The sequence below is a fragment of the Thamnophis sirtalis genome, unplaced genomic scaffold (genome assembly GCF_051295495.1).
Source record: "Thamnophis sirtalis isolate CommonGarterSnake01/CBP01778 unplaced genomic scaffold, rThaSir2_p1.2 scaffold_1, whole genome shotgun sequence".
Classification (NCBI taxonomy): Eukaryota; Metazoa; Chordata; class Lepidosauria; order Squamata; family Natricidae; genus Thamnophis; species Thamnophis sirtalis.
In genome coordinates this window covers 6,200,570-6,227,822 of record NW_028261381.1, presented here as the reverse complement: position 1 = coordinate 6,227,822, position 27,253 = coordinate 6,200,570, and the positions used below count along the sequence as shown (strand labels likewise).

At 38.9% G+C, this 27,253-nt stretch overlaps 1 protein-coding gene across 2 annotated transcripts in view; it reads right to left on the bottom strand.

Annotated features, from left to right (window-relative positions):
- The window catches only part of RAPH1 (Ras association (RalGDS/AF-6) and pleckstrin homology domains 1), a 42,903-nt gene extending 21,653 nt beyond the window's left edge, over positions 1-21,250 (bottom strand). Inside the window, exons 1-4 of one of the 2 annotated variants that reach the window (XM_087706911.1) lie at positions 21,086-21,248; positions 19,709-19,814; positions 18,389-18,909; positions 5,270-5,344 (exon numbers count right to left, since the gene is read on the bottom strand). In XM_087706911.1, the coding sequence (XP_087563037.1) occupies positions 5,270-5,344; positions 18,389-18,909; positions 19,709-19,814; positions 21,086-21,205 (822 nt within the window). In that variant the 5' untranslated portion in view covers positions 21,206-21,248. Of the gene's footprint in view, positions 1-5,269; positions 5,345-18,388; positions 18,910-19,708; positions 19,815-21,085 lie in introns of both variants that reach the window. The other variant, XM_087706912.1, reaches the window with a different exon arrangement.
- Positions 21,251-27,253: the final 6,003 nt, after the last annotated feature.

Sequence of the window (27,253 nt, the reverse complement as noted above, 5' to 3'; positions counted from 1 at the left end):
TTACGACTAGCACTTTGTTCAGAGAAAATTAAAATGGAAGGTAGGAGTGAGTAAAGCATCTCTAAAAACTTTTTTCCTATTCCACCCTATAAGAAAGAAAGCGGTGGCGGTTAGATTATCAGCAATTTAGCAGATAAAAATGAGATCATCTTCAAAAATGATGCTACTTGTTCAAATAAGTCATTCTGAATAAACTGGTCCCAGTTCTTTAATAATTTGGTATGATATATGGCTTTTTCTTATGTATAGTCTTTATAGCACTTAAAGGGGTATGAAAAATGCATACTTTTCAGTAATAAAAATATATCTTTGAGAATAATTCAGAAACTCAAAATAATTCTTCATTCTAAACAATGATCCTTATTCTTTTGATTCTTTGAAAGCGTTATTTAAATAGCAGTTCTCTTATTTATTATTTAACCAACTAAATGCATTTCAAACTTCAGTAAAAATATTATAAAGTTAAAAAGCTTTATATTTCGTAAAGAGTTATGGTTATTAATTATGAAATTCATTCCTTTGGAAACAGGTTTGCAAGAATACTGGAATGAAAACTATTTTGAATTTTAAAAGTTGTTTTTAAAAATGTATTAAAAAGTGCATATAAATATTTGGTATATATTGAAAACTAAATAATTAAAAACAATGCCGGTTATTAGCATACTAGTTTGTTCTTCTGTATGCATTTTTCATTACCAATATCTTTATTATAAACACTGGACAGTATTAAATGATGCAATTATATTAATTGGTTTTATAGTTCACTTTCACAATCTTCTCATTTCAAATTCAAGCTTATTTCAAAATTGGAAGTTTCATATTTATCATGTGCTGTGGCATAGGGCTAATGAACTTTTTTGAATCCTAGCAATTACTTTCACAAGATTTTTTGAGAATTACTAAATTTCAAAAATATCAACAACAGTGGGTTGATATTTCAGTTATTTTTCAAACACTAGCTGTTGGGTATTATATACCATTCTTTAGATTTTGTTGTTTTTCCCATTTGATTTTTAGTATTAATTAAATGTGCAAGAATTTATAAGCAAAATTTTAAAAAACACAGCAAGTTTTAACAAATTATCTAACAATTACTGAAAACAAAATTAAAACCATAATTTTTATTTCTATGGCATGCAACTAATACAGCCAAGAGAGGCGTGGTTATGAAGTTTAAAATGACTCAACTTTATGCTTTATTCTCTGCTCAGCACACTGAAGATGCTATTTAAATTGCACAAATGATGAATTATATTTAAACCAGAGATTGTGAAATAGCAGAAATTGACTTTTGTTCTGGAATATTAGCTTTACTTGCTACAAATCATCAATGATGAGATAAATAATATTTTAGTAAGTGTTATATTATATGGTAAAACATCACAGAATCATCCAAATAAAAAGAATTTATTGTGAATTTCAAGGTTACCTATTAAACGGCAACACAATTTGATGAACTTGTTGAAAATCCAATTCATTTTTAAACATACTATGTTAGCCTATATTAGCCTATTAAAATTGTGACTACATAAGTCTTAAAACTGCCTTAATACTTTCTTTCTGAAGTGCAAATCTGATCAATTACGCCCTTAAAAATGCTGTCACTCACTTTATAATGATGACTCCGTCTATAAGGAATCTGGAACTTTTCATATGACTGGAAAGCATAGCTTCCCCCTTATGTTTGAAGGAGGCTTTTGGGCAGTTTCAGTGAAGTATTTGCCATGTGTGGAGAGAATAGTGCAAAGGGCATATACAGTACTTTTACTCATGTTTGTTCAATTTGGGAACATAACTGGCAATTTGGGAATGCTACAGATGGCTCTGACATTTGTCTTCATATTCACGGTTCACCGACAAATGCATGCTCGACAAAACCGCGCCAACAAAACCGCGAGGTCGAAATCGTGCCCACAGAAGCGCGCCGACAAAAGCACACCGTCAACAAACAATGCGAAAACAACGTAATAACCCTAACCCTTACCTTAACCCTAATCGCGGTTTTGTCGGCACTCTTTTGTGGGAGCGCTTTCGATGTCGCGGTTTTCCCGCCACGGTTTTGTCGGCACGCTTTTGTCGAGCGCGCATTTGACGGGTCATGCATATTCATGCACACCCAAAGAGATTCCTCTTAAGATTCTTGAATATTCAAAAGGGAAAAAGAAGCAGGGGTGGGACATCTATGCGCCACACTCTCTTCCCACCTAATGCAAATGCCTACGGGGCTTTTTATGGTAGACACAACACACACACACACCTACCTTATTTATTGGCTTCATTATTTCAATTTATTTTTAACGAATTCTTGCCAATCAGCAATTTTCAAACAAATGCCAGCTTCTCTTTAGAATAGAAAGCTATTTTTACAAGTTAAACGAATATTTTAATTTTCTGAGGGAGGGAGCAATTAACTTAATCTGTTGTGACAAATGCCACGCAGAAACTTGTTTCAACAGTAACATTCATTGCAGCATAAGCTTTTGCGGATTATAAATTCATATTTACAGGAATATGTAAATATTCCTTAAGTTGAAGGTAAGTTAAAGCTATGATACTCCCTTTCACGATCACGGGGAACACCTGTTTATGACAATAGATACTATGATACAGCCGTGAGGTAAACCTTGTCATAGACTGAGAAGCTCATTTTGTTCCGGTATCAACTCTGACAACTGAAGACTTAATGTTATTATGGCAAGAATTCACAAATCTGATCATTATCTATTTCAATGTACCATTAATACCGTTTTCCCCCAAAACAAGACATGTCCTGAAAATAAGGCCATGCCAGATTTTCTGGGTGGGCAAAAATATAAGCCCTTCCCCCCAAAAATAAGCCCCAGCGAAGGGTTGAGTTTAGCCAGAACAGGGGGGGCAGCCCTTCCCTTCCCCGGTCACCTCAGGGCTTCCACCACAAAAGCGCGTAGGACAAAATCGCGCTCGACAAAAGCGCGCTGTGACGTCATCACAGCGCGACGGAAAAGTTCGAAAAAATGTAAAAATAAAACGAAAACCTTACCCTAAGCCCCCCAAACCTAACCCTAAACCTAACCCTAACCCTTAACCTAACCCTAAACCTAACCGTTAAAGTAACGAAAAACGTAACGCTAACCCTTAACCTAACCCTAACGCTAACGCTCTAAAGCTAACCCTAACCCTTAACCTAACCCTAACCCTAACCCTAACCTTTATGTGAATCGGCTTGCTTTAATTGAATTTTTATTAATTTTTATTTGAATTTTTCGATCTTTTTCGTCGCGCTGTGATGACGTCAAAGGCGCGATTTTGTCGATCGCGCTTTTGTTGTCCGCGCTTTTGACGGGTCACGCTTCTCTGCCCCTTAATCGGATCAGCTGAGCCGCTCCATTCACAAAACAGCTGATTCGCGGGTGCCACTCAGGCCTCTGCCTCCAGCAAACACTGGTTGATTTTGCAGCCAATTGCGGCTGCAAAAGAAGCCGGAAGCCAAGCAACACAACCCACATGCCTCATGCCTGCCTTACCTAACGGTGACAGTCACAGCAGGCGATTCCCTCCACGGAACAGGAAAAGAAGGCATAGAAAATGGGGAGGGGGGGGGGATTTTGTCTCTTATCCTGTTCTCAGTCTGTGCTGACCTTCAGAACAGGGTGAAAGGCAGGAATATCCCCCTCCACATTTTCAAGCCGTTTGCAAAAACGCCCCATTTCGAGCCTTTAATGTGAATATACAGGTGAGAAGCAACTTCCTGTAGGCATGGAAATCCATACCCTTGGGACATCGGAAGAAGCCCTGCGAGGAGATGCCGCTGCCAAAGTGCAGGAAATCTCCCCCTCCTGCAGATCGTCCTTTCAAAGAGGAGTTTCACCAGGATGAAGGAGACACAAATGCCGCTTTCAGCCGCCTCTTCAGCATATTCCAGGATTGTAGCATTGGAGGCTCGGAATGGGGCATTTTTGCAAACGGCTTGAAAATGGGGAGGGGGGGGTTGTCTCTTATCCTGTTCTCAGTCTGTGCTGACCTTCAGAGCAGGGTGAGAGGCAGGAATATCCCCCTCCTCATTTTCAAGCCGTTTGCAAAAATGCCCCATTCCAGGATTGCAGCATTGAAGGCTCAGAAATGGGGCATTTTTGCAAATGGCTTGAAAAGGGGGGGGGGATTTTCCTTCATCTTACCCTATTCTGAACCTCAGCACAGACTCAGAACAGGATAAGAAGCACAGTTCCCCCCCCCTTTTCCTGGCAACTGTTCTTTCCTTGGGATCTCAGCACAGACGCTCATCTCTCTCTCTCTCCCCCTATCTACTGTATTTCTCCCTCTTTCTCTCTATTTCTCTCTCTCTCTATCCCTCTACCTACCAACCTACTCTCTCTCTCTCCCTACCTACCTACTGTATTTCTCTCTCTCTCTCCCTTTATCTACCTATCTACCTACTCTCTCTCTCCCCCTACCTACCTACTGTATTTCTCTTTCTCTATCCCTTTATCTACCTATCTACCTACTCTCTCTCCCCCTACCTACCTACTGTATTTCTCTTTCTCTATCCCTTTATCTACCTATCTACCTACTCTCTCTCTCCCCCTACCTACCTACTGTATTTCTCTCTCTTTCTCTCCCTCTCTATCCCTCTATCTATCTACCTACTTTTTTTTAAAAAAATGCCTCTTCAAAACCTTGGTGCGTCTTATACTCCGGTGCGTCTTATACTCCGAAAAATACGGTAAGTTCCTTCCATATAAATTACTTGTCTGCTTGTTCTTCTTGCTGGCCTTTAGCCATAATAATGTTTTGATTTGATCTGATCTATGGTTGGCTTCATTTATCTACTGGAAATCAATGACTTTATTATTTGCGGTCGCAATCTATTTCTTTGTTAACTGACAGCAGTTTATGGATTATGATTTTAAAGAATGATAACTTCACAAAGATATAAAATGAGAGAATTGTTTGGAACATTAACATTTATTTACAAACACATTTTCTTAAATGATTTCAGGACCATTTTGACATTCATTAAAGCTATGCGATTTCTGTATTTGTTTTATGAAACCTGGCAACAACAAATGCATTTAGATTCTAGGCAATATAACATTTTTATTTAACAAGGGAAATAAACCATGCAAATATATTTCATGTCACCTTGCTCATCTTTGACCAGAGGAAAAATCATTTTCAAAAACAAAAGCTACTAGAAATAAAGTCCAAATTTACATATATACACACTACACAAATTCCACTTCTATCTAGGGTTAAATGGTCACATGCACGTGGGAAGTAAGTAGCATATCACCTTGGTCAGCAAATGAGAAGGCTTTCCTGCAATGTTTCTCAGAAGGAGGGAGGTTTCCCTGTCCAAATAGGAGTGCTTGTGCAGAAAAGAGAAGAAAAGAGAAGAAATTAAGTCACAAGAAAGCCAGTGCAATCATTTTATAGTGTATGATCAGCAATAGATAAGAGTTAACTTCTCTTCTTCATCTGAAGCACAAATAGGTATATTTCAAGCGAAGTATTAAGCAAGCCGACAGAATGGTGCCGTAGTTTTAAAAACTACAATTTTATAGAAATATTCTAGAACCTATGACCATGCCAACATACAATTTTAGCCAGAATTTCACCCACATAATATAATGAAAAAATGGTATTTCAACCATTGAAAAACAATATATAATCTAATAACTATAGCCCTGTTATCATTTTTGTGGATAAACCTCTTCTTACAGGATGGAATGTAAAGTCTTCTATTAGCAACGGTTCACTGACAAAAGTGTGCTCGACAAAAGCGCGCCGATGAAACCACGGCGAGAAAACCGCGAGGTCTAAAGCGCGCCGAAAATTAGTGCAGAAGCGCGCCGACAACAGCGCGCCTTCAACAAACAAGTAATAACAACCTAATATCCCTAACCCTAACCCTGAACCTAACCCTTACCTTAACTTAAATCACGCTTTTGTGGGCGCGGTTTTGTCGGCGCGTTTATGACGTCACAGTTTTCTCGCTGAGGTTTTGTCAGCACGCTTTTGTCGGGTCATGCTTAGCAACTATTCAGACAAACCCTCTAAACCAGGGGTGACCAAACTTTTTGCAAGGAGGGCCAGATTTGGTGAGGTGAAAATGTGTGGGGGATGACCATTCAGCCTGATATTCTTTGAACCATTAACATTAAATGCAAATGAACTATTTTATGAGACTAAATAAATAACTCTGGCGGGGAGAAGAGGCTGCGGGCCACCTGGAATTTGAAAAGGGGCTGCAATTGGCCCCCGGGCCAGACTTTGGACATCCTTGCGCTAAACAAAGGCTTCTAGTGGTGTTTTGCTTTCTCAATGCAGCACTGGAGGTAGGTCTAAGAAAGGCTGAAACGAGGATATTTAACTTTTGGTTAAAACTGATTTTTTTCTTCAGCTAGCTTAGCTGACTGTTTCTATGTATCCCAGAAACTAAAAGAGCCGAGGTGGTGCAGTGGGTAGAGTGCAGTACTGCAGGCCACTTCAGCTGACTGCTATCTGCAGTTCGGCAGTTCTAATCTCACCGGCTCAAGGTTGACTCAGCCTTCCATCCTTCCGAGGTGGGTGAAATAACGACCCAGACTGTGGGGGCGATATGCTGACTCTGTAAACCGCTTAGAGAGGGCTGAAAGCCCTTTTAAGCGGTATATATGTCTAACTGCTATAAAATCGCCTTTTTCTTAGATGTTGATGGAAATGGGCAATGGCCAAAGGAGAGACTTGAGAGATATGGTCATAAACGAAGACTGAGGTAGGATTTTTGAAAGCATGGTAGTTAAGAATCTGGTTGACTAATCTCCAGGTAGCACCATTATCTTAAGGAGTTTATTCTTCCATGTCACTGCGCCCTTGGATTTTTTTTAACAAAGCAGCAATTCTTCAGCAATTCTTAAGGGAAGATAAACACTCTGTTCAGAGGAAAAAAAACTGCAAAAAAAACACCTTGTGAATAATTATCTAATACCTCTTCTATAGGGATAATTCTGTCATCACTATAGCATTTTTAACACAAAAATTTCCAGATGTTCTTGTTGACTTTTAGATAAATTTTCAAACATTCCAAAATAACATGGTCAGCCTCATAGTTCTGTTTGGCAGTATAGTGAGCAGAGCAACATTGAAAGGAGGAGCAGAAAGTGCAGAAAAACAGAAAAAAGTGATCTTCCTTTTGCATTATTGCATATTACTGTATTTTATGTTACTTACTCTTTAAAATATTTGCTTTCATTATTCTTGTTACTACCATTTTAAACCTACATTTTGCTTTCTTCTTAGGCAATGAACTAACGAAAAACACTGTGTTAAATAACCAGACTTAGTTGCAAAATTAGGCAAATCAAAACAAGTGAGGGCAAGCAAATATTTTAAGAGGAAGTGATAAAAATAAAAAGCAAAGTAAAGAGGTTCTATAACCATTATCATGTTCTTCTGGAAATGTAGTTTAAAAGCATACTTAGGTAATTTATTACTTTTGCCTGGGATCACCTTAAGATTTTAATTTTGTAAAAAAATATCCTTCATCTTTTAATGTTTTGGATGATATTTAGTGGTTAAGACAACAGGCTAAGTGTGTGTGTGTGTGTGTGTGTGTGTGTGTGTGTGTATGTATGTATGTATGTATGTATCAGAGGTGGGTTCCTACCAGTTCGCACCTATTCGGTAGAACCGGTTTGTCAAATCTACCGAACCAGTTAGAAGAGGTTCCACCAGTGGACCCGGAAAGCAGGCCACACCTACAGAAGAGGCTCCAAAATTTTTTGAAACCCACCACTGGTTCTTGGATATGATTATTCTACACTATCATGCTCCTATTTATAAAACTCAGTGCCTCTGTGAAAGGTAAGGATGACTACTGCGTTTGTGGTGCAATCAGAACATTGTGTGTGTTGAAGTTGTTTTAACGCAAACCAAAGATGCCTTTTAAAAAACAAGTTGACATCCTATTCTTATGCATGCCGGTGCTGTGTGTGAGGTAATTTAAGGTGGTTCTGACAAGTGTCGTCGGCATCTTCATATCCGGTCACGTGGGCAGCAAGCCACTCCCATCCGGTCACATGGGCAGCAAGCCACTCCCACAAAGGAGGCCACACCCACAGAGTAGGTTCGAACAATTTTTGAAACCCACCACTGGTATGTATTTATTTTATTTATTTATTTTATTAATTAGACTTATATACCACTTCATAGGGCTTTCAGACCTCTCTAAGTGGTTTACAAATTTTTTAGCAAATTGAGTCAGCAACTTGCCCCCACAGTCCGGGTCCTCATTTCACCCACCTCGGAAGGATGGAAGGCTGAGTCGACCTTGAGCCGGTAAGATTTGAACCGCTGAACTGCAGATCACAGTCAGCCGAAGTGGCCTGCAGTACTGCACCCTAACCACTGCGCCACCTCGGCTCTTGTATGTATGAATAAATAAATACATTGCCCTGTATATAGCAATGAAACACAGCTGATATGTGCTAAAGGTCACTTTAATAACTGAAAATAAAATTTTAAAAGTGAAAAACTATTAAGCACTTTAATATGCAGCTAGCTACATCTGTAATATGCTTAGTTATAAATACACAATAAATAAGTGGACAATTGCTACCAACACTAACACCATCACTACTACATAAATATTATTTTAAAACATTAAACTAGCCAATTTTAGGTAACAACAACAAAAAAAGTCAGATAATTTTCTAGTCAGGAGGTGGCAGTAATGCGCCTTGGTTAATTAATAAGCCCGACACAATTGCTTAATCTAATCCTACACTGCAAAACATTCACAAGTCTCAGAATGAACAATCTATACTTGTTTCATATTGTGACAAAGTCAGCTGCAACTTTTCAAGATCTGAATAAAGTGCTTATTTCTGAACTTGATCTTATTTTCACTGAAACTGAAAAGACCTCCCTGTCAAAACTACTCTTTGAAGCATGTAAAGTTAAAAGGGGCGCTAAAATCAACCTCAACTCTTAGGAATTGGGCCTAAGCTACATTCTTAATGGCATTACAAAATTACCTTCTGCAGCTAAAAAAAACCCCCAAACTTCGCAGGTATTCCCCATGCAAAAATAAGGCAGGTCTGAGCACATTTAATTTTGGGATTGGCACTGGAAAGTAGGTGCTGTTTTATTTTGAGAGATCGATAAGGAGGGAATACTAAGCCGAGGTGGCGCAGTGGTTAAATGCAGCACTGCAGGCTACTTCAGCTGACTGCAGTTCTGCAGTTCGGCTGTTCAAATCTCAGCGGCTCAGGGTTGACTCAGCCTTCCATCCTTCCGAGGTGGGTAAAATGAGGACCCGGATTGTTGTTGGGGGCAATATGCTGACTCTGTAAACCGCTTAGAGAGGGCTGAAAGCCCTATGAAGCGGTATATAAGTCTAACTGCTATTGCTATTGCTAATTTTCTTGGCCGCACTACAGAATTCTTTTGCTACGGGTTTCTTTCGGGATGCGTTTTTGATTCCCTGGTTGATTTTTACAAGCCAAGCAACGCGTGGCCACATGCTATTGGCCAGAAATGCTGCTTGGGCTGAAAATGGCAATGCTGCTAAATTACAATTCAACACATGTCTTAAAAGACTGCCAGATTTTACCATTTTATTTATCACCCACGGAACTTGCCAAGCAAGATTTCCGTATTTCATTATTTAATTCTTTTGAGATGAGCTGTACTGAAGAGACTTGAACCTTCATTTATGCAGGTTATGGATTTTAATTCGGTTACCGTAATTTTATTCAACATAGCAGTTTAAGGTGATTCAAAAGGATGAGAATTCTGTACTTGGCTTAGGAGCTGGCTATCTGAGAAACCGCCTCCTGCCACATACCTCCCCACGACCAATAAGATCTCACAGGTTGGGCCTCTTCCGGGTGCCATCGGCCGGACAATGCCGGCTGGTGGCCCCTCAGGGGAGGGCCTTCTCTGTAGCTGCTCCGGCCTTGTGGAACGATCTACCCATAGAGATCTGGACCCTTTCCACTCTCTCGGCCTTTCGAAAAGCCACTGAAACCTGGCTGTTCCGGCAGGCCTGGAGCTGTTGAACAATGTGCAGCCCCATCTAGACAGAATGGATGGTGTGTTATTTTTAAAAAATGTATCTTTTTATTCCTAATTTTTAACTTTTTTTTATCTTGTCTCTGTAAGCCGCCCAGAGTCCTACGGGATTGGGCGGCATACAAATTTATTAAATTTCAATTTCAATTTTACTGCTAAACCAATTAAGAGTTTATAGCAGAAGTGGTCAGCACGGAGCCACATACTCCTACATACATCTGACCACAATTGACAACAAAATACAAGAATAAACTACTGGTTGGGAAATAGGCAAAACCTGTATGAAGCCTAACTGAAATAAATAACATTACTTTAAAAAAAAGGAAGAAAACAACATTGTATTATCTATCAAACCAGGCGCATGTCGGGTAACCAGAAAATCCTTGTATCATGTGCTGTCCAACTACCCTGAATTATTATTCCATCCTTCTGTCCCTCAACAGGCAAGCCCAGCCACCAAGGAATTGCTCAACCTGCTTTAGGATCTTTTCCCGTGTAAGGTTGAGAGTATCTTGGTGATGTTTCGACGAGGTCCCACTCGCCATCTTCAGGCTGATTAGTTGATGGAGTTGATCAAGATGTTACAACATAGCCAACCAATCTGCTTGCAGCAACAGAGCCAGCACTCCACACACCCCCACCAGTATTTATAGAGGGACAGCAGCTCCGATTACGCTTTGCTCGCGCAGGCACGAGGCCGAAGACACCAGCCTGAAGATGACGAGTGGGATCTTGTCGAAACGTTGCCAAGATACTCTCAATCTTACACAGGAAAAGATCCGAATACACCAAAATCTGCATACCTGCACCCGTGAAAATCTCAAAAACATCTATCTATCTATCTATCTATCTATCTATCTATCTATCTATCTATCTATCTATCTATCTATCTATCTACCTACCTACCTACCTACCTACCTACCTACCTACCTACCTACCTACCTATCATCCATCCATCCATCCATCCATCCATCCATCTATCATCTATCTATCTATCTATCTATCTATCTATCTATCTATCTATCTATCTATCTATCTATCTATCATCTATCTATCTATCTATCTATCTATCTATCTATCTATCTATCTATCTATCTATCTATCTATCTATCTATCTATCTATCTATCTATCTTATCGATAAAACACCAGGAAAAAATAAATACTGTATCCAAACTGGTCTTTTAAATCAATTTTCTGGTTTACATGTTAGCAACTTTTCTAATTTAATTATAGTGCCCACTGCTGACAATGGATTTGGGTTTTTGTTTCTATTAACTTTTTAACTCATTGCTTTGATACGTTTACTGTTTATTTCATTACTTCAAAAAGAGTTCTGGGAAAGGAAGTACGACTTGCCCTCTTCTGAGTTATCACTTTAATAAATGTACCCTGTAATAGTGATGACACATATTTTAAAACAAGGGCTGAATCAGTTATACTGAGATTGCTAGAAAGATTGGGAAACTGCTGACTTGTTTTCTGCAGAACATGCTTTGCTAAGAAATGCTGTGACTCAAAATTTATGACTTAATGGAAAATAGTATGTCGGTGTATTAAAAAAATATTCCCCTAGCATTTTTCTTCAGTTTCCCAATATTGCATGCACGTCAGACAGTGATATGTTAACATGTGACCACAAAACACTATGAGTGAGTTTCCTTGGATATTATTTAAAAACAAAAATAAATACTGGATTAAAGTCAAAAGCTGAATAAAAAGCGAAAAATTATACAGCTGTATTATTTTGATTATTTGTAACTACAATCAAAGCTTTTAAGTTTGGAAGTTTATTGACATTTGTATGCCGCCCACTCCCTAGGGACTCAGGGCGGCTTACAGACAAACAAGGGAATATATAAAAATAAAAATACAATTATTTAAAATTACACAACATGCATACAACTTGAGTGGGGCTGGATGCTAATCAACAGCCCCAGGCCTGCCGGAACAGCCAGGTCTTAGTAGCTTTACGGAAGGCTGGAAGAGTAGTGAGGGTCCGGATCTCTACGGGAAGATCGTTCCATAGGGCCGGGGCAGCAACAGAGAAGGCCCTCCCCCCGGGGGACGCCAGCCGACATTGACTGGCCGATGGTACCCAGAGGAGGCCCAATCTGTGTGATCTTATCGGTCTTTGGGAGGTAAAATGTTTGTTTATAACTGATTGAATAAATAGAATATAAAGATTACCAATGTTATTACTATAATTTGGATTAATATGAATGGTATCCAGAATCAACACTGTCTACAAACAATATGGATGTATATTTTAAATAAATAAATAGGACATAAAATATAAACACTAAAGAGCTTGTTATCTGCCAACCATCACCAATAAATATGAAATTTTTAAGATTTATGATTTCATATAGGTTGAACTCTTTGCTCCATAGAGACTGTTTTAATGAAGGCTTAAAAAACTATTGACAAAATGTACTCATTGGGTGTCTTATTAGAGAGTCTCTGCTCATTAGGATTCGAAAATGACAGAAATGCTCTCAAGTAGCACTTCTGGGACACTGACCTTCTGACCAATTTAAGGTTACCATATTTTTCGGAGTATAAGACGCACCTTCCCCCACCCTAAAAGAGGGTGAAAATTTGGGTGCATCTTATACATCCACCGGTGGGCCCACTCACCAGCCCCCACCCTTTGTCCTCTGCCTCCCAGCAATTTACCCTCCTTGTAGCAAATGGGGAAAATGGGGCTTGCAGAGCCGGCAATAGGCTATGGCAATCCCTGCACCCTGAAACAGCTGATCATCGGGAGGCTGCTGCTGCTGAAATTGAAAGTGAAAGTTGCTGTTTGCTGCAAGGAGGCAAATTCTGGGAGGCAGAGGCCAAAGGGTGGGGGCCGGTGGGTGGGTGGGGCTACATTCGGTGTATAAGACGCACCCAAAGAAGCTTTTTAAAATAAATACTTGATCTGAAGAGGCCCAGCGCTATTGTATCTTCTTTTAAATAGCAGAGAATAACGTATACTTCCAGAAAGCCACATCAATTTAAATAGCATCTGTACAAGCCTGAAATGTAACACCACAAACAGTGTATATCTTCTGTACTGTTTGCTGTGTGGTGCAAGGAGGCAAATTGCTGGGAGGCAGAGGCAGATTTCCTCCCCCCGCCCCTGTTTTCCTCCCAAAAGCTAGGTGCGTCTTATACTCTGAAAAATACAGTAAGTTTTAGGTCTATAGTTTGGGAGATTCTTCCAAAAGGATTTGTGCCAACTTACCTATCATCCATTACAATATAGTAGTGACATTTCACAGGGCATTTTACCTTAGCCAGGCCGAAGGCAATGCGCTCACCAGTCCTCCTTGGATACTATATCTCTGTATGAGAGCCCATAGGCCACTATAAGGATGGCTCAATAGCATTTGAGTTTCCAGGCATTTTTCTATTAACTTTATTTGTAGGTAAAGTAAATTCTTCCATTTGCTTGAATTTTGTTTATTTTCCTTCATTTTTCTCTGCTACTTTACCACCTTTTTATGTTATATTTTTTATACTTTAGACTTTATTATATATCTTATATTTATACCACACACACACACACACATACAAACACACATACATACAGGTAATCCTCAACTTACAACCATTCTTTTAATGACTGCTCAAAGTTGTAATGAAATGGAAAAAATGTGATTTATACGTGACCCGTCAAATGCACGCTTGACAAAACCGTGGCGAGAAAACCACGACGTCGAAAGCACTCCCGCAACAGCGCCAACAAAACCGTGCCAACAAAAGCGCGATTAGGGTTAAGATAAGGGTTAGGGTTAGGTTTAGGGTTATTATATTGTTTTCGCGTTGTTTGTTGATGGCACGCTTTTGTCAGCGCACATGTCGGTGCGCTTCTGTGGGTGCGATTTCGACCTCGCGGTTTTCTTGGCGCGCTTTTGTCGAGCGCGGATTTGTCGGTGAACCAGTTCTTCCATTTACAACTGTTGCAGCATGCATTTACAATGGATGCAGCATCCCAGAGCTATATGATCACCATTTATAACTTTTCCAGCTAACTTCCAACAAGCAAAGGCAAGGGGGAAGCTGGATTCATTTAATGACCTTGTGATTCACTTAACATCTGCAGTGATTTGGCTTAACAATTATGGCCAAAAAGATTATAAAATGTGAAATCATTTACAACCAACTTCCTTAGCATAGGAAATTCAAGTCCCAATTGAGGACTGCTGAGGACTACCCCTGTACAAGATTTATCTTGCTGTTTTTTTGGTGGTAGTAAGTGGAAGAGTCTCAAGGTTTTTAAAATTACCTTAGTTTTTATGAGCTCTAAATTATTTATTTTGTTTTAGTGATAATACTGCCTTGTTCCCAGATCCTTTACAATTAAAAAATAACTAACATAATAGTAAATATGGATTACATTTCGGACCCTCTCGTATTATTATTTAAGACTATGCTTAATGATGAACCTTTAAAGAAAATGAAATTGTGAATCACATCTTCTCTCATTAACATATTTTAAAGTGAAGGAGAGCAAATTCTGATCAGGAACCAACAACATTAAACAGTAATGTAGGAGTAAAATCAGAGGTTTAAAACATATTAGGCAATATTCATCTCAAAGTAAGTGGCTTGCCACTTAGAATATTCTTTATCCTTTCTTTCTTCCTTCTTTCTGAGTTTCATTTGTCATGCTGACATTTATGTTGCTCACAATGCTGTAGGCCAAAATAATATTAATAACCATATCCCTAACATTAATACAAATTTGAATTGCAAGTAAGAAAAATTTTCTCCATTTTATTTCTGAACAAACAAAATTACTGCAAATGGATATTCATTTTTTTAAAAAAATAAATGCACATATAAATCTTACAATTCTTATACCTTCTTCTAGCCTAGATTTTGAGACAAAGGAAATTTAATAATTTAGGAATGATGGATTTTGAACACATTACAAAATAAACAAGGATCTGGAATGACATCTTCCTGACAAACAAGATCATATGATTCTATGTATTTTTCGGAGTATAAGATGCACCGTTGTCCCTCAAAAAAGAGGGTGAAAATCTGGGTGCGTTCTATACACTGAATACAGCATTTTTTGCCTTCCAAAACATCACCCCCTTTGCAAAAATGGCCTTGCATAGCCTTTAGGAGGCTTCCAGAGTGCTCCTGGGAGCTGGGGAGGACACAATTGAGCAAAAAATGGGCCGTTTTTTTAATCCTTTTTGCTGCCACCCAGCCCTCAGAAGCACTCTATAAGCCACCTAAAGGCTATGCATGCCCTTTTTTTGACAAAATGGGCCCATTTTTGCAAAAAACGGGCCATTGTTTGCTCATTTTTGCGCCCCCCCCCAGCCCTCAGAAGTACTCTACAAGCTTCCTAAAGGCTACGCATGCCCCTTTTTTGAATAAAAAAAGAGCTCATTTTCGCAAAACAAACGGGCCGTTTTTGGGTGATCTGCAGAGTGCAAAACCTTTTTTTAATTTGCCTCTTCAAAATCTTGGTGCATCTTATACTCTGAAAAATAGAGTAAATCACAGAGTAATCACTGAGCTCTATGGAGTATTGATAGCACATAAAGATGAGGGGAGGATCATGAATTAGGGCTGTTGCTTAATTCAAGCTTTTTGATTCCCCATCACAATATTTTTCCAGATTCCCCCAAAATGTGGAACAGGAAATGGAGAAAGTGGGGAATGGAGAATTGCCCATTCATTTATTACGTCCATAGGACATTATTCAAATTCAAATTCACAGTAGCTTACTAAGGAAAATTAAAACAAAATAAAACACCAGTAGAAACAATAAAACATGCATTATCCAACTCATCCATCAGGTCAGCTGGAAAAAGCCATGTCTGTGGGTTCATCTTATAATGCAATGATTAGGATTAGCCCTGCAATCACTTTTTATAATTAGATGAAGGCATTTGATGAACTTAGCGTTAATAATTCATGTTATCCCTGATATAACAGGCTTGTCCTGTTCTTGTAAGAGTATTTGTTTTCTTTGATCTTAAAATGACATCAGCAAAATTTAAAATCTTTTTTGCATAATAGATTAGGACAATTCAGAGACTGTTTAATAGGGATTGTCCACCATTTTTGTCCTATCAGAAATGCAAATCGGAAATTGTCATTAACTCATGCATAGTGTCCTAAGATTATCCATTTGGAGTAGAAATCCATAGGATTAACAACATGATTATAGACCAGTGTTTCTCAACCTTGGGAACTTGAAGATGTCCGGACTTCAACTCCCAGAATTCCCCAGCCAAATACGGGACTAAGAAATTCCAGATAGTCTACGCTTAAGATCAGGAATGAGTTAAACTGTTCAAAGTTAGTGTAACAGGAAGAAGCTAAGATCAATGTAGAGATGTTATTAACCTCTTTTTTAATTTCTTTTGTCTCAATATATTTTAGACTGTGTTTGTTAAAAATCTATACTATGTACGGGCTCTGGGAAGTCAGGGGGGGGGAGGGAGGTGGGGTGTTAGGGGGGAGGGGGGACATATACTATGTGTTAGATTTCAACGCAATGCGATTTCACATGTATACTGTTTCTCTTTAATTTCTCCGTAAAAATAGGACAAGCTGAATACATTGACATATAGTAGAAATACACCAAGGGGAGGAGGAGTGGAATAGAAGGAAGAGGGGTAGAGAGGGCGGGAGAGAGGATGGGAGGGAGGGTGAGAAGGAAGGGAGGGAGTGGACTGGGAGAGAAGAGTGGTAGAGGGGAAGGGGAAGTAGGGTAGAGGGGAATGATGGAGGGAAGATAGTAAGTTGGAGGGGGGCGGAAGAAAGAGGTGTATGGAGAGTGGAAGAGATATATTGGGTTTCTATTTGAGTTTGAGTTTTATTTTATTTATATTTCTGGGGGTATTGTTGACAAGAGGAATTGCTGTGATTATTGTTTAATGTTGTATGGTCCCAGTTATGCACAGTATATATGTGACTGTATGAAAATGAAAAATAAAAACATTTTAACCATAAAAAAAAGAACACTGTGCAATGCAGACTGCATTAGTTAATACCAAATTATTGTTGTTGTTGTTGTTTGTTTCAGATAATACCACAGAGCATCCATAACATGAAAGTTAGGATAAACAACCGGGCCATAGAAATGCTAATGTATATTTTTGGTGATTGTTAAGTAGAAATGTTAACATCTCTTAGATTGTCTTAGATGTCTAATGTCTATTTTCTTAGCACGTAATTAACTAATTTGGGATTGAGGGAAAAGTCCTATAAATCTTATTAATAAATCATTGTCTAAAGACGGCTATAAAGGTATTATATTGTGTGGGCCTGGAGCAGTGGTGGGTTGCTAATCCCGTTCCAATCGTGCACCATGCGTCTTAGCGCCTGCGCGATGCTCCAGCTGCTCGCGGAGAATCGCGCAGGCGCTGTATGTGCCATGCGCCTGCGTGGAAACGCAGAAGCCTTTAAAGACCGGTAAGGAGCAAGGGTGGGCGGGTGGGCCTTTCGGCGTTCCCGGAAGTTACTTACTTCTGGGTTCACCGACTAACCGGTCCGCGCGGACCGCCACGGTCCGGTTGAAACCCACCCCTGGCCTGGAGAGGAGAGGTGAGATAAACAGTAAATAACTCTTAGTCAACTACAATAATAACAAGGAAATGTTAATGGACAATATTTAATGATACATACAGATGTGTTACCGGGGGGGGGGGGGGATGCTTAGATATCTTATTTAACTGAATTAGCTTTAGAATCTCTCATAAAGGTGTAATGTTATTGGAGATCTATTGAAACTGCAAATGAATGCCAGTAGGTGGTTGTGTATTTAAATATAAATGATTCTAGACAAAAACATGTTCAAACAATGGTAACTAAATGAGAATTATGGTACAGGGATAGTAAAATACATAACTTTTCTTTCTTGATTTAAAACGTACAACTTGATTTGAATGAAGTATATGTAAGGATTGTGGAAGAAACGCATGGAATATATTTGCAACCAATCGATACGCTTTCTACAAGATGTAACGAAAGATAATTTTTTGTTTTGTGTTTTTGTTTAACTAAAACAATTTTAAAAAATTATCAAAAAAAAGAAAAAGAAAATGGATGCTTATATATCTTAGGGAAGCTCATGTTTAAATCCTTAGCTGTGCAAACCAACAAGCCATGTTATTAAAAAAAGTACTGTTTAAGATTAAATATCACTTTGTTCTTGTAACTAAGCACGTATTATCATAATCATTAATAAAATTTGGTATGGATGTCCTCTCTAGAAGACTCCTATGCAGCAACACGATAAGAGGGAAAGCTGTCTCTTTATTTTGTGAAGGGCCCAAAATGAACCCATGAATGATATTTCGAAACTTAATTGCTATGAATAAATCAATCATAGCTTACCTCACTGATAGGCTGCCCGTGGGAAGTCAACTCCAAATCTTGAGGTCTTGTCACCTTGTCAATGTCCAGGGAGTCCATACTGGATGCTGCAGATGTGATACTAGATCGGGAGGAATTACTGATAGAGCGGACTTCAGCATCACTCACAGTACCAGCTGATGCTGTCCTCCTATGCTGAATAGCAACTACAGGCTTGCTATCTTCAATGATCGATTGCTGAGCCGCTTCATCCATACTTAGAGATGCTTTCTCTAGTTGCGCGGTGATGTCATCCAGAGAGAAGACAGCGTGGGAAGGCTTTGTTACGTGACTAGTTGAAGATAATCCTTTCATGCTACTGTGCTTGGAAGGCAGTCGGCTACCGCTTGATAGTTTCTGGGTCATTTTCCCTTCTACGGGAAAACATTTCATGGATGCGCTGTTGGCGGACTGGGACCCAATGCTACTGAGCTCCTGCTCTATGGAACAAAGATCTGCCATAAGGGCATCAAGATCCACAGTCTCACCTTGGTTCAAGGCTTCTGCAGTGAATGACAAGAACATAAAACAATATTCCAATTTCAATTATTGGATTCCACTATATCAAACATATTTTAGTTTAATGTTATAGGAACGGTTCCACCACAAAACCGCGGTTGACTAAAGCGCATGTCATTAAAGTGCGGTGACAAAACTGCGCTGTCAAAACTGCGCCGACAGAAGCGTGCTGTAACATAACTCTAAAAATAACCCTAAACCTAACCCTAAACCTAACTAAACCTAACCCTAAACCTAACCCTAAACCTTGCCTTAAGTTAAATCGCGCTTCTGTCGGCACGCTGTTGTCGGCGTATAAATAAATAAATAAATAATAAGTAATGAATTTCTCATGCCCTAATTTGTTTTTTCCCCCATATCTTCCACTTTCCAGAGGAAATGGGCAGAGAACAAATTAACTAATTATTCTGGATTCAAATATAAATCAAGCCATAGTTAGAACAAGTCAGAATTCACAGGCTAATAAACAATACTTATGGAGAATATTTTACTGACAAAGAATAAACAATAAATTTCTTTACGAGCTGCATTCATATATCATGCTGGGCCAAAACCAAATCAATCACATTATGGCTTAGCATTAATGTGTAAGTCAAACTACTGATGTGGGTTTAAATTATTTCTGCTCCATGAAATTTTATCAAAATTTCAACAGGAAAAAAATTATATGTACTGCATACATCTAGACAAAGTAATAGGTTTCAATAGGATTTTTTGTTCATTTTGTACTCAAATATATAACTTTATTTTTTCCCCCTAGTTGAAATAATTTATCAATCTTACCATTCAGGTTGTACATGGAAAAGCGATAAGAGAAGTTGGCAATATTAGCATCCTGGCGAAGAGGGGATCTTTTAACTGGCTCCATAGGCTTGTCTGTATCCAAACTCTAAATAAATAAATTTGAGAAAAATAATCAAGAACTATATCATATATAAATGAACATAAGGCAATAAATACACCTCAACAGATATATTTTTTCTTAGAAACAAATGTGTGTACAAAATGTTTAAAGGCTACCAATAATAAATCTATGTCAAAATTAAATACTTTTACGAACCTTTATATAGACGAGGAAAATATATATTCAGTTATCTATGATATAGCGTGACCCGACAATTGCGCGATAGACATATGCGCACCGACAAAACCGCGACGTCAAAATCGCGCCCACAAATTCGCGACGTCAAAATCACACCAACAAAACCGCGATGACAAGCACAAAATCGAAAAAAAATTAGGGTTAGGGATATAACGTACGTATGCGCGATTTTGTCATCGCGCATTTGTCATCGCGCTATTGTCGAAAATCAATTAGTGATTTTGATGTCGTGGTTTTGTCGGCGCGCATATGTCTACCGCGCATTTGTCGGTGAACCATGATATAGGGCCATAGTTACTGCTGATTTAGTATCAGGGACTGTCTTGATCAAGCAAAGTTGGGAAGTATTGGTGGTAACTTTAAGCACTGAAATGAGCACTGGAACAGGACGGGTGTCCACAGACAGGGAATGAGGAAGAGGAGGGAGTGAAGAGTGTGGCTCTGATACTGCCCTAGTGATTGGAATTTTTTCATTGGGGGAAAAGGAAATAGGGAATCTGTTGTCCACCTCCTCTTCTGCCTTGTTGCCTAGTGATAGGGGATTATTGGAGATTCAGGAATTATATAATAAGCCAGAAATCCAGAAACTCTTGACATATTTTTAAGGGCTAGAGTTTTTTTTTAACCTGGTGAGCTGCTTTCAATGATAAAAAGAACAACATAAGAGCAATCAAATATTCTGTGTAAAAATATTGCTTGTAAATTATAATCTCTCTTGCTGATATAACCTATATTATCAAGAGCAATACCCTAAATCAATCTGCTAGTGCAGTGTTTCTCAACCTTAGCAACTTGAAGATGTCTGGACTTCAACTCTCAGAATTCCCCAGCCAGCGAATGCTGGCTGGGGAATTCTGGGAGTTGAAGTCCGGACATCTTCAAGTTGCCAAGGTTGAGAAACACTGTGCTAGTGAATTACAGCAGTCATATTGGCTGGAACGAAGGAATTTTTTACTATACACACACTCTGAGGATGCAAGTTATAGAAAGCTGTTATGGCAAGTAAGAGTGATCTCTTTTATTGTTTGTATCTCATAGAATTATAAACAAGCTTCAACCTGTGTGAGTTTATCCAACTCTCCAAGCCAAGCCCCAAACATCTTATCGAGATCCTGATCTTCTTTATCGCTGTCTTCTTCCGCACCATGATCAAGTTCTTCATCTGAGAGCTGCTCCATCTAAGAGAGAAAGTGATTTTTAGAAATGCAAAGGCTTTGGCTGTTATCTGCCATATCATTTGTTCCCACCAACGTTAGCAAGGGTGGATAATAGTGAAGTTGAAATATGAAGGTCCCAGGATAATCTTGCAGGATCCAATCTGGGTCGGTCCACAGAGAATGAAATGTCACTGAGTTAAAATATCTTAGGAGTTGTTCTATCCAGGCCTGATCTTTGCTCCCGACAAAATGCACATTCAATGAGCCAATAGGTCTATAATTGGCATATATTTCAGTTTTGTCATAGCAGCATGCCAAAACTATCATTGCTCTTTTCTTTGTAATCCTTTTTTTGGCATAGTTGCATGTTCTCTGCTCTTTAGGGAATTACTGTTCTGTTTCCTATTCTTCCATAATCTCCTCTTCTTCTCTAAATGCTTAAAGTATGTTTCCTCTTCAAGGAGCCGAGGTGGCGCAGTGGTTAAATGCAGCACTGCAGGCTACTTCAGCTGACTGCAGTTCAGCAGTTCGGCTGTTCAAATCCCACTAGGCTCAAGGTTGACTCAGCCTTCCATCCTTCCGAGGTGGGTAAAATGAGGACCCGGATTGTTGTTGGGGGCAATATGCTGACTCTGTAAACCGCTTAGAGAGGGCTGAAAGCCCTATGAAGCGGTATATAAGTCTAACTATTGCTCTTTAAGGGACTAAAAATTTCCCAAATTCCAATGATGCAGTAAATGTTCCTGAAAGGCCAAAAGGGACCAAGAAGGGTCCCATTTCTCAACAAAGATTATCCAACTACAGCAATCAACGGTGACTCAATCCCATACCCACTTTAGAAACCAGATTGTAAGGCAACTGGGTGATCCACTTCCTCTAAGATAGTTTTTAGGTGAATTGCTATGTTAGTTCAAATCTTCTTTTGTGATGGTTGATACATCAGTACCAATTCCTACTTTCCTGTAGTGATGTTCTCTCCAATAAAACTTTTCAGATGCATACGACAATTAACACAAAGGTTTGCAATTTCAAATATCTTTTCCTTTACCCACATAAGCTGCTATTTTACTAAAAAGTAGCTTCCTTATCTAGCAAAATGCCCTTGTGCTTTATTGTTTCCTTGTTATTCTCTGACTATCCTGGCTGATTTATTTGCTTAACTAAAGTCAATATTCATGAAAAAGGAATTTAGTGAGTAATCCTACTTGGTTAGCAGACTTTCCTACACTAGGAAAGTTAGAGGAATGTTTGGATACAGAGTTCACTTACCATCAGCTCTTAAAACCTTATGTAAAAGCTAAACTAGTTTTGATGTCTATATACATTTAAATAAATACATATTGCTTTCTAAAGATTAAACTACCTTTCAGAGAAATATTTCTTACTGTATGTGTTTAGTATTAAAGACAACGTGACACTGGAATCTAAGCTATCAGTGTAACATTGCTACTCACTGTCAAGCAAATAATCTTGATATATAATATAAGTTTGAAAACTTTTATGCCATTTTAGTTTGGAAGAAAGAGGAAGGCATTGGCAAAAAATGTATTGTATTTTTCAACATGGCACTGGAACATCTGATGCTGGTCTTAATAAATCTAGAGATCTGGAGATCTTAAGCTTAAAACAATAATAATTTTTTTTTACATTCTTCTTCTTGCTTAGTAGACACCTTTCTAAGTATATTTTGAGAAATTCCGAAGGGCTAATGCTAACGTATTTGTGTTGTAACAGCATTCAGTGTTTAAATGACGCCACCATCCCATCACAGCAAAGGTGAGTTCCTACCAGTTAGCACCTATTCGGTAGAACCGGTTCGTCAAATCTACCGAACCGGTTAGAAGAGGTTCCACCAGTGGACCCGGAAAGCAGGCCACACCTACAGAAGAGGTTCCAAAATGTTTTGAAACCCACCACTGGTCCTTGGATAGGATTATTCTACACTATCATGCTCCTATTTATAAAACTCAGTGCCTCTGTGAAAGGTAAGGATGACTACTGCGTTTGTGGTGCAATCAGAACATTGCGTGTGTTGAAGTTGTTTGAACACAAACCAAAGATGCCTTTTAAAAAACAAGTTTGCATCCTATTCTTATGCATGCCAGTGCTGTGTGTGAGGTAATTTAAGGTGGTTCTGACAAGTGTCGTCGGCATCTTCATATCCGGTCACATGGGCGGCAAGCCACTCCCATCCGGTCACATGGGCAGCAAGCCACTCCCACAAAGGAGGCCACACCCACAGAGTAGGTTCAAACAATTTTTGAAACCCACCACTGCATCACAGATGCTGCTGCCCTGTTCTACTGCCATCCGCTGCCATTGCCCAGACTGTGTAGGGAGCTGGGAGCAGTAAATAGCAATTTTGCATTCCGAATGCCAACATTTCTGGACAGCAAAAATAATTGTCTCAGTATTGCTCTATAGCTGTAGAACTCACGTTGTATGTTACTATGAGCTGACCCTATAGAATAGAATTTCAAATATACATCAGATAATCATCAATGTTAATCTGTTGTTTTTTTTATTATATGCAGTAACATGGATTCTTTCTCCGTGCTTTGTCAGAGGTTTCTAATGTAATATCTTAGCAGTTAGCAATAGCAGTTAGACTTATATACCGCTTCATAGGGCTTTCAGTCCTCTCTAAGCGGTTTACAGAGTCAGCATATTGCCTCCAACAACAATCCGGGTCCTCATTTTACCCACCTCGGAAGGATGGAAGGCTGAGTCAACCCTGAGCCGGTGAGATTTGAACAGCCGAACTGCGGAACTGCAGTCAGCTGAAGTAGCCTGCAGTGCTGCATTTAACCCCTGCGCCACCTCGGATATCTTCTTTATCATATATTTCATCTCATTGTTATATACTGCTATCATGAGCTTTGCCTTAAAACCCAGCCACGTAAACATGCTGGATTGTAAAGATTCAAAGTTGCTTTAAGGTGTTCCATGTTATTCATAAAAATATAAAATATAAATTTGCAAGCAAACTTTAATCATATGTTAGATCTTGACAACTATGAATATATAATATCCAAGGAACAAGAGATAGACATGTCCATCCTTGTTGATGGACTGAGTCGAAAAGCTGGATGTTCCTAGCAACAAGGGTGTGTCTTAACAACTTTGACAGACTCAGTCAATCAGCGAGCAGACGGTGTCGGCCCATGCCTAGATGCCATCTCCACCGCAATAGTTATTTTCTAACAAAACCAAATGCCCAATTTGAGAGAATAGCCGATATATTTTTGCCAGCTCCGTTTAAAAATTATTTTAATTATATAATTAAAAACAAAAAAGTGGTAGAGACAAAATAAATCAACACAAACAGATAACACACAAACCCAAATAAAATTAAAGCTTTTATGAAAACATTTAGATAGGCCTATAATATATCCTTACACACTGGTGCTTCTTTCAAATCCAAAATGTTGTTCTAGATTTCTTGAAGCCACAGATTCCAAGGGTCTGTTATTCTAATAATATGCTGGATTTTTATTTTATATTATTTTAATTTGTTTGCTTTAAAAATTGTCTCGACTTCTGGCAACTGGTCTGGAGAAGTTCATGCAGTTTTCTTGGCAAGATTTTCGGAAGTAGATTTAAGAGCCGAGATGGTGCAGTGGTTAAATGCAGCACTGCAGGCTACTTCAGCTGACTGCAGTTCTGCAGTTCGGCTGTTCAAATCTCACCGGCTCAAGGTTGACTCAGCCTTCCATCCTTCCGAGGTGGGTAAAATGAGAACCCGGATTGTTGTTGTTGGGGGCAATATGCTGACTCTGTAAACCGCTTAGAGAGTGCTATTGCTATTGCTATAGATTGCCACTGCCTTCTTCCTTGGTCTGAAAATAAGGGAGTGGCCAAAAGTGACCCAGCTGGCTTTGTGCTTAATAACAGTTAGACTTATATACCGCTTCATAGGGCTCTCAGCCCTCTCTAAGCGGTTTACAGAGTCAGCATATCGCCCCCAACAACAATCCGGGTCCTCATTTCACCCACCTCGGAAGGATGGAAGGATGAGTCAACCTTGAGCCGGTGAGATTAGAACCGCTGAACTGCAGATAACAGTCAGCTGAAGTGGCCTGCAGTACTGCACCCCTAACCACTGCGCCACCTCAGCTCATTAAGACAGGACTAGAAAGCCATGGTCTTCCTGTTACCAGTCTTAATCACCAAACCAAACTGGATCTCTGCTGGCATTAGTACATAAGAATTGATGCTTTCCCAAGGACAACATCCCACTATACATTAATTTAAAAAAAGCCACAAGAGCTGCTCCTTACAGAAATATATCAACAATATTATTTCCGGTGCCGGACAAAAAATTCTCAGGCAAGATATGTATTTAAGAAAGCCCTTTGCTTTGTTTCAAGTAGAAGACAGATATATTATCTTGTCAGGACCTTATGATTATTGTCTCAAGGAATACATGTTTAAAACCAAATGAATAGTTTTTCCTCAATAATTTCCGTTAGGGTAATGAAAGGGAACAATGGGAAGCACTCAAAATGCAGGGAGTAACCAAGTTAACAATGACAAAGCAGTTTAATACAACTTGCAAGGATGTCACTGTCCTAGATTTCTTCCACAGAAAGGTATGTAAATAAAACCTTTTCTTTGGCTTTTTAATATATCTATCTATATCTCTATATCTCTATCTCTATCTATCTATCTATCTATCTATCTATCTATCTATCTATCTATCTATCTATCTATCTATCTATCTATCTATCTATCTATCCTCTATATCTATCTATCTATCTATCTATCTATCTATCTATCTATCTATCTATCTATATCTATCTATCTATCTATCTATCATCTATCTATCTATCTATCTATCTATCTATCTATCTATCTATCTATCTCTATCTATCTAATCTATATATCTATCTAATCTATATATCTCTATATCTATCTATGTCTGTCTGTCTGTCTGTCTGTCTGTCTGTCTGTCTGTCTATCTATCTATCTATCTATCTATCTATCTATCTATCTATCTATCTATCTATCTATCTATCTATCTAGGCAGGTTTAAAATCTGAAGAAGACCTGCATCTTGCCAATACTGACTGTTGAAAAACTAATAATATTTGGCCATGTCCATAATCTGTTTCTCTAAAGGTCAGAGGATTTGCAATTATATTTATCCAGGGGAAAGCATAAATTTAATTTTGGTTACAGATTATGAAAGGTTTTAGCAGGCCTAAAAGTTTATTTATTTATTTCCCCCCAAATCGTACCAAATTGGATCTTGTACTAAGAAGAACCAGCAGCTGCCTTGAAATTGGAGGTGGGGGACGGGGGACGAGCAGAGATCCTCCTCATCTCCACCCGCAAGAGCCGAGATGGCACAGTGGTTAAATGCAGCACTGCAGGCTACTTCAGCTGACTGCAGGTCTGCAGTTCGGCTGTTCAAATCTCAGCGGCTCAGGGTTGACTCAGCCTTCCATCCTTCCGAGGTGGGTAAAATGAGGACCCGGATTGTTGTTGGGGACGATATGCTGACTCTGTAAACCGCTTAGAGAGGGCCGAAAGCCCTATGAAGCGGTATATAAGTCTTAACTGCTATTGCTATTGCTATCCCATCACTTTACTCAGACCTGTAAAAACTTCACCAAGCAGCCAACCTAACACCAATATTATGTCAAGGAAAAAGAAACAAACTCCAGTCTCATTGAGTATAAGAAAACTGAGACTTGAATCCTGTTACCTTCCTTTGAAAGCTACTAAAAGCATGCTGAATTGGTATCTGTTTCCCTTGTTTTCAACAAGTCAGGGTTGAAATAAAAAGGGAAACAAAGGAGAAAGGAGAGAGAGATTGAAGTAGAGAAGGGATTATACATGTAAAATGACAGCTATTCCATTGCTTTGTTTCCTAAAGGTTAATTAGTACTTTATTACTGATAATCTATTGTCTTTATTTAGATAAAGTTAAAACTAATATCTATATATCAAGCAACATGTTTATTTACCTATTGTGTTAATATTCTGGTGAAAAAAAGGCCACACCGCAGAAGTCAAAAGCAACTGTACGAAGAAGTGGTGGTGGTGCAGCGGTGTCCTTGTGCA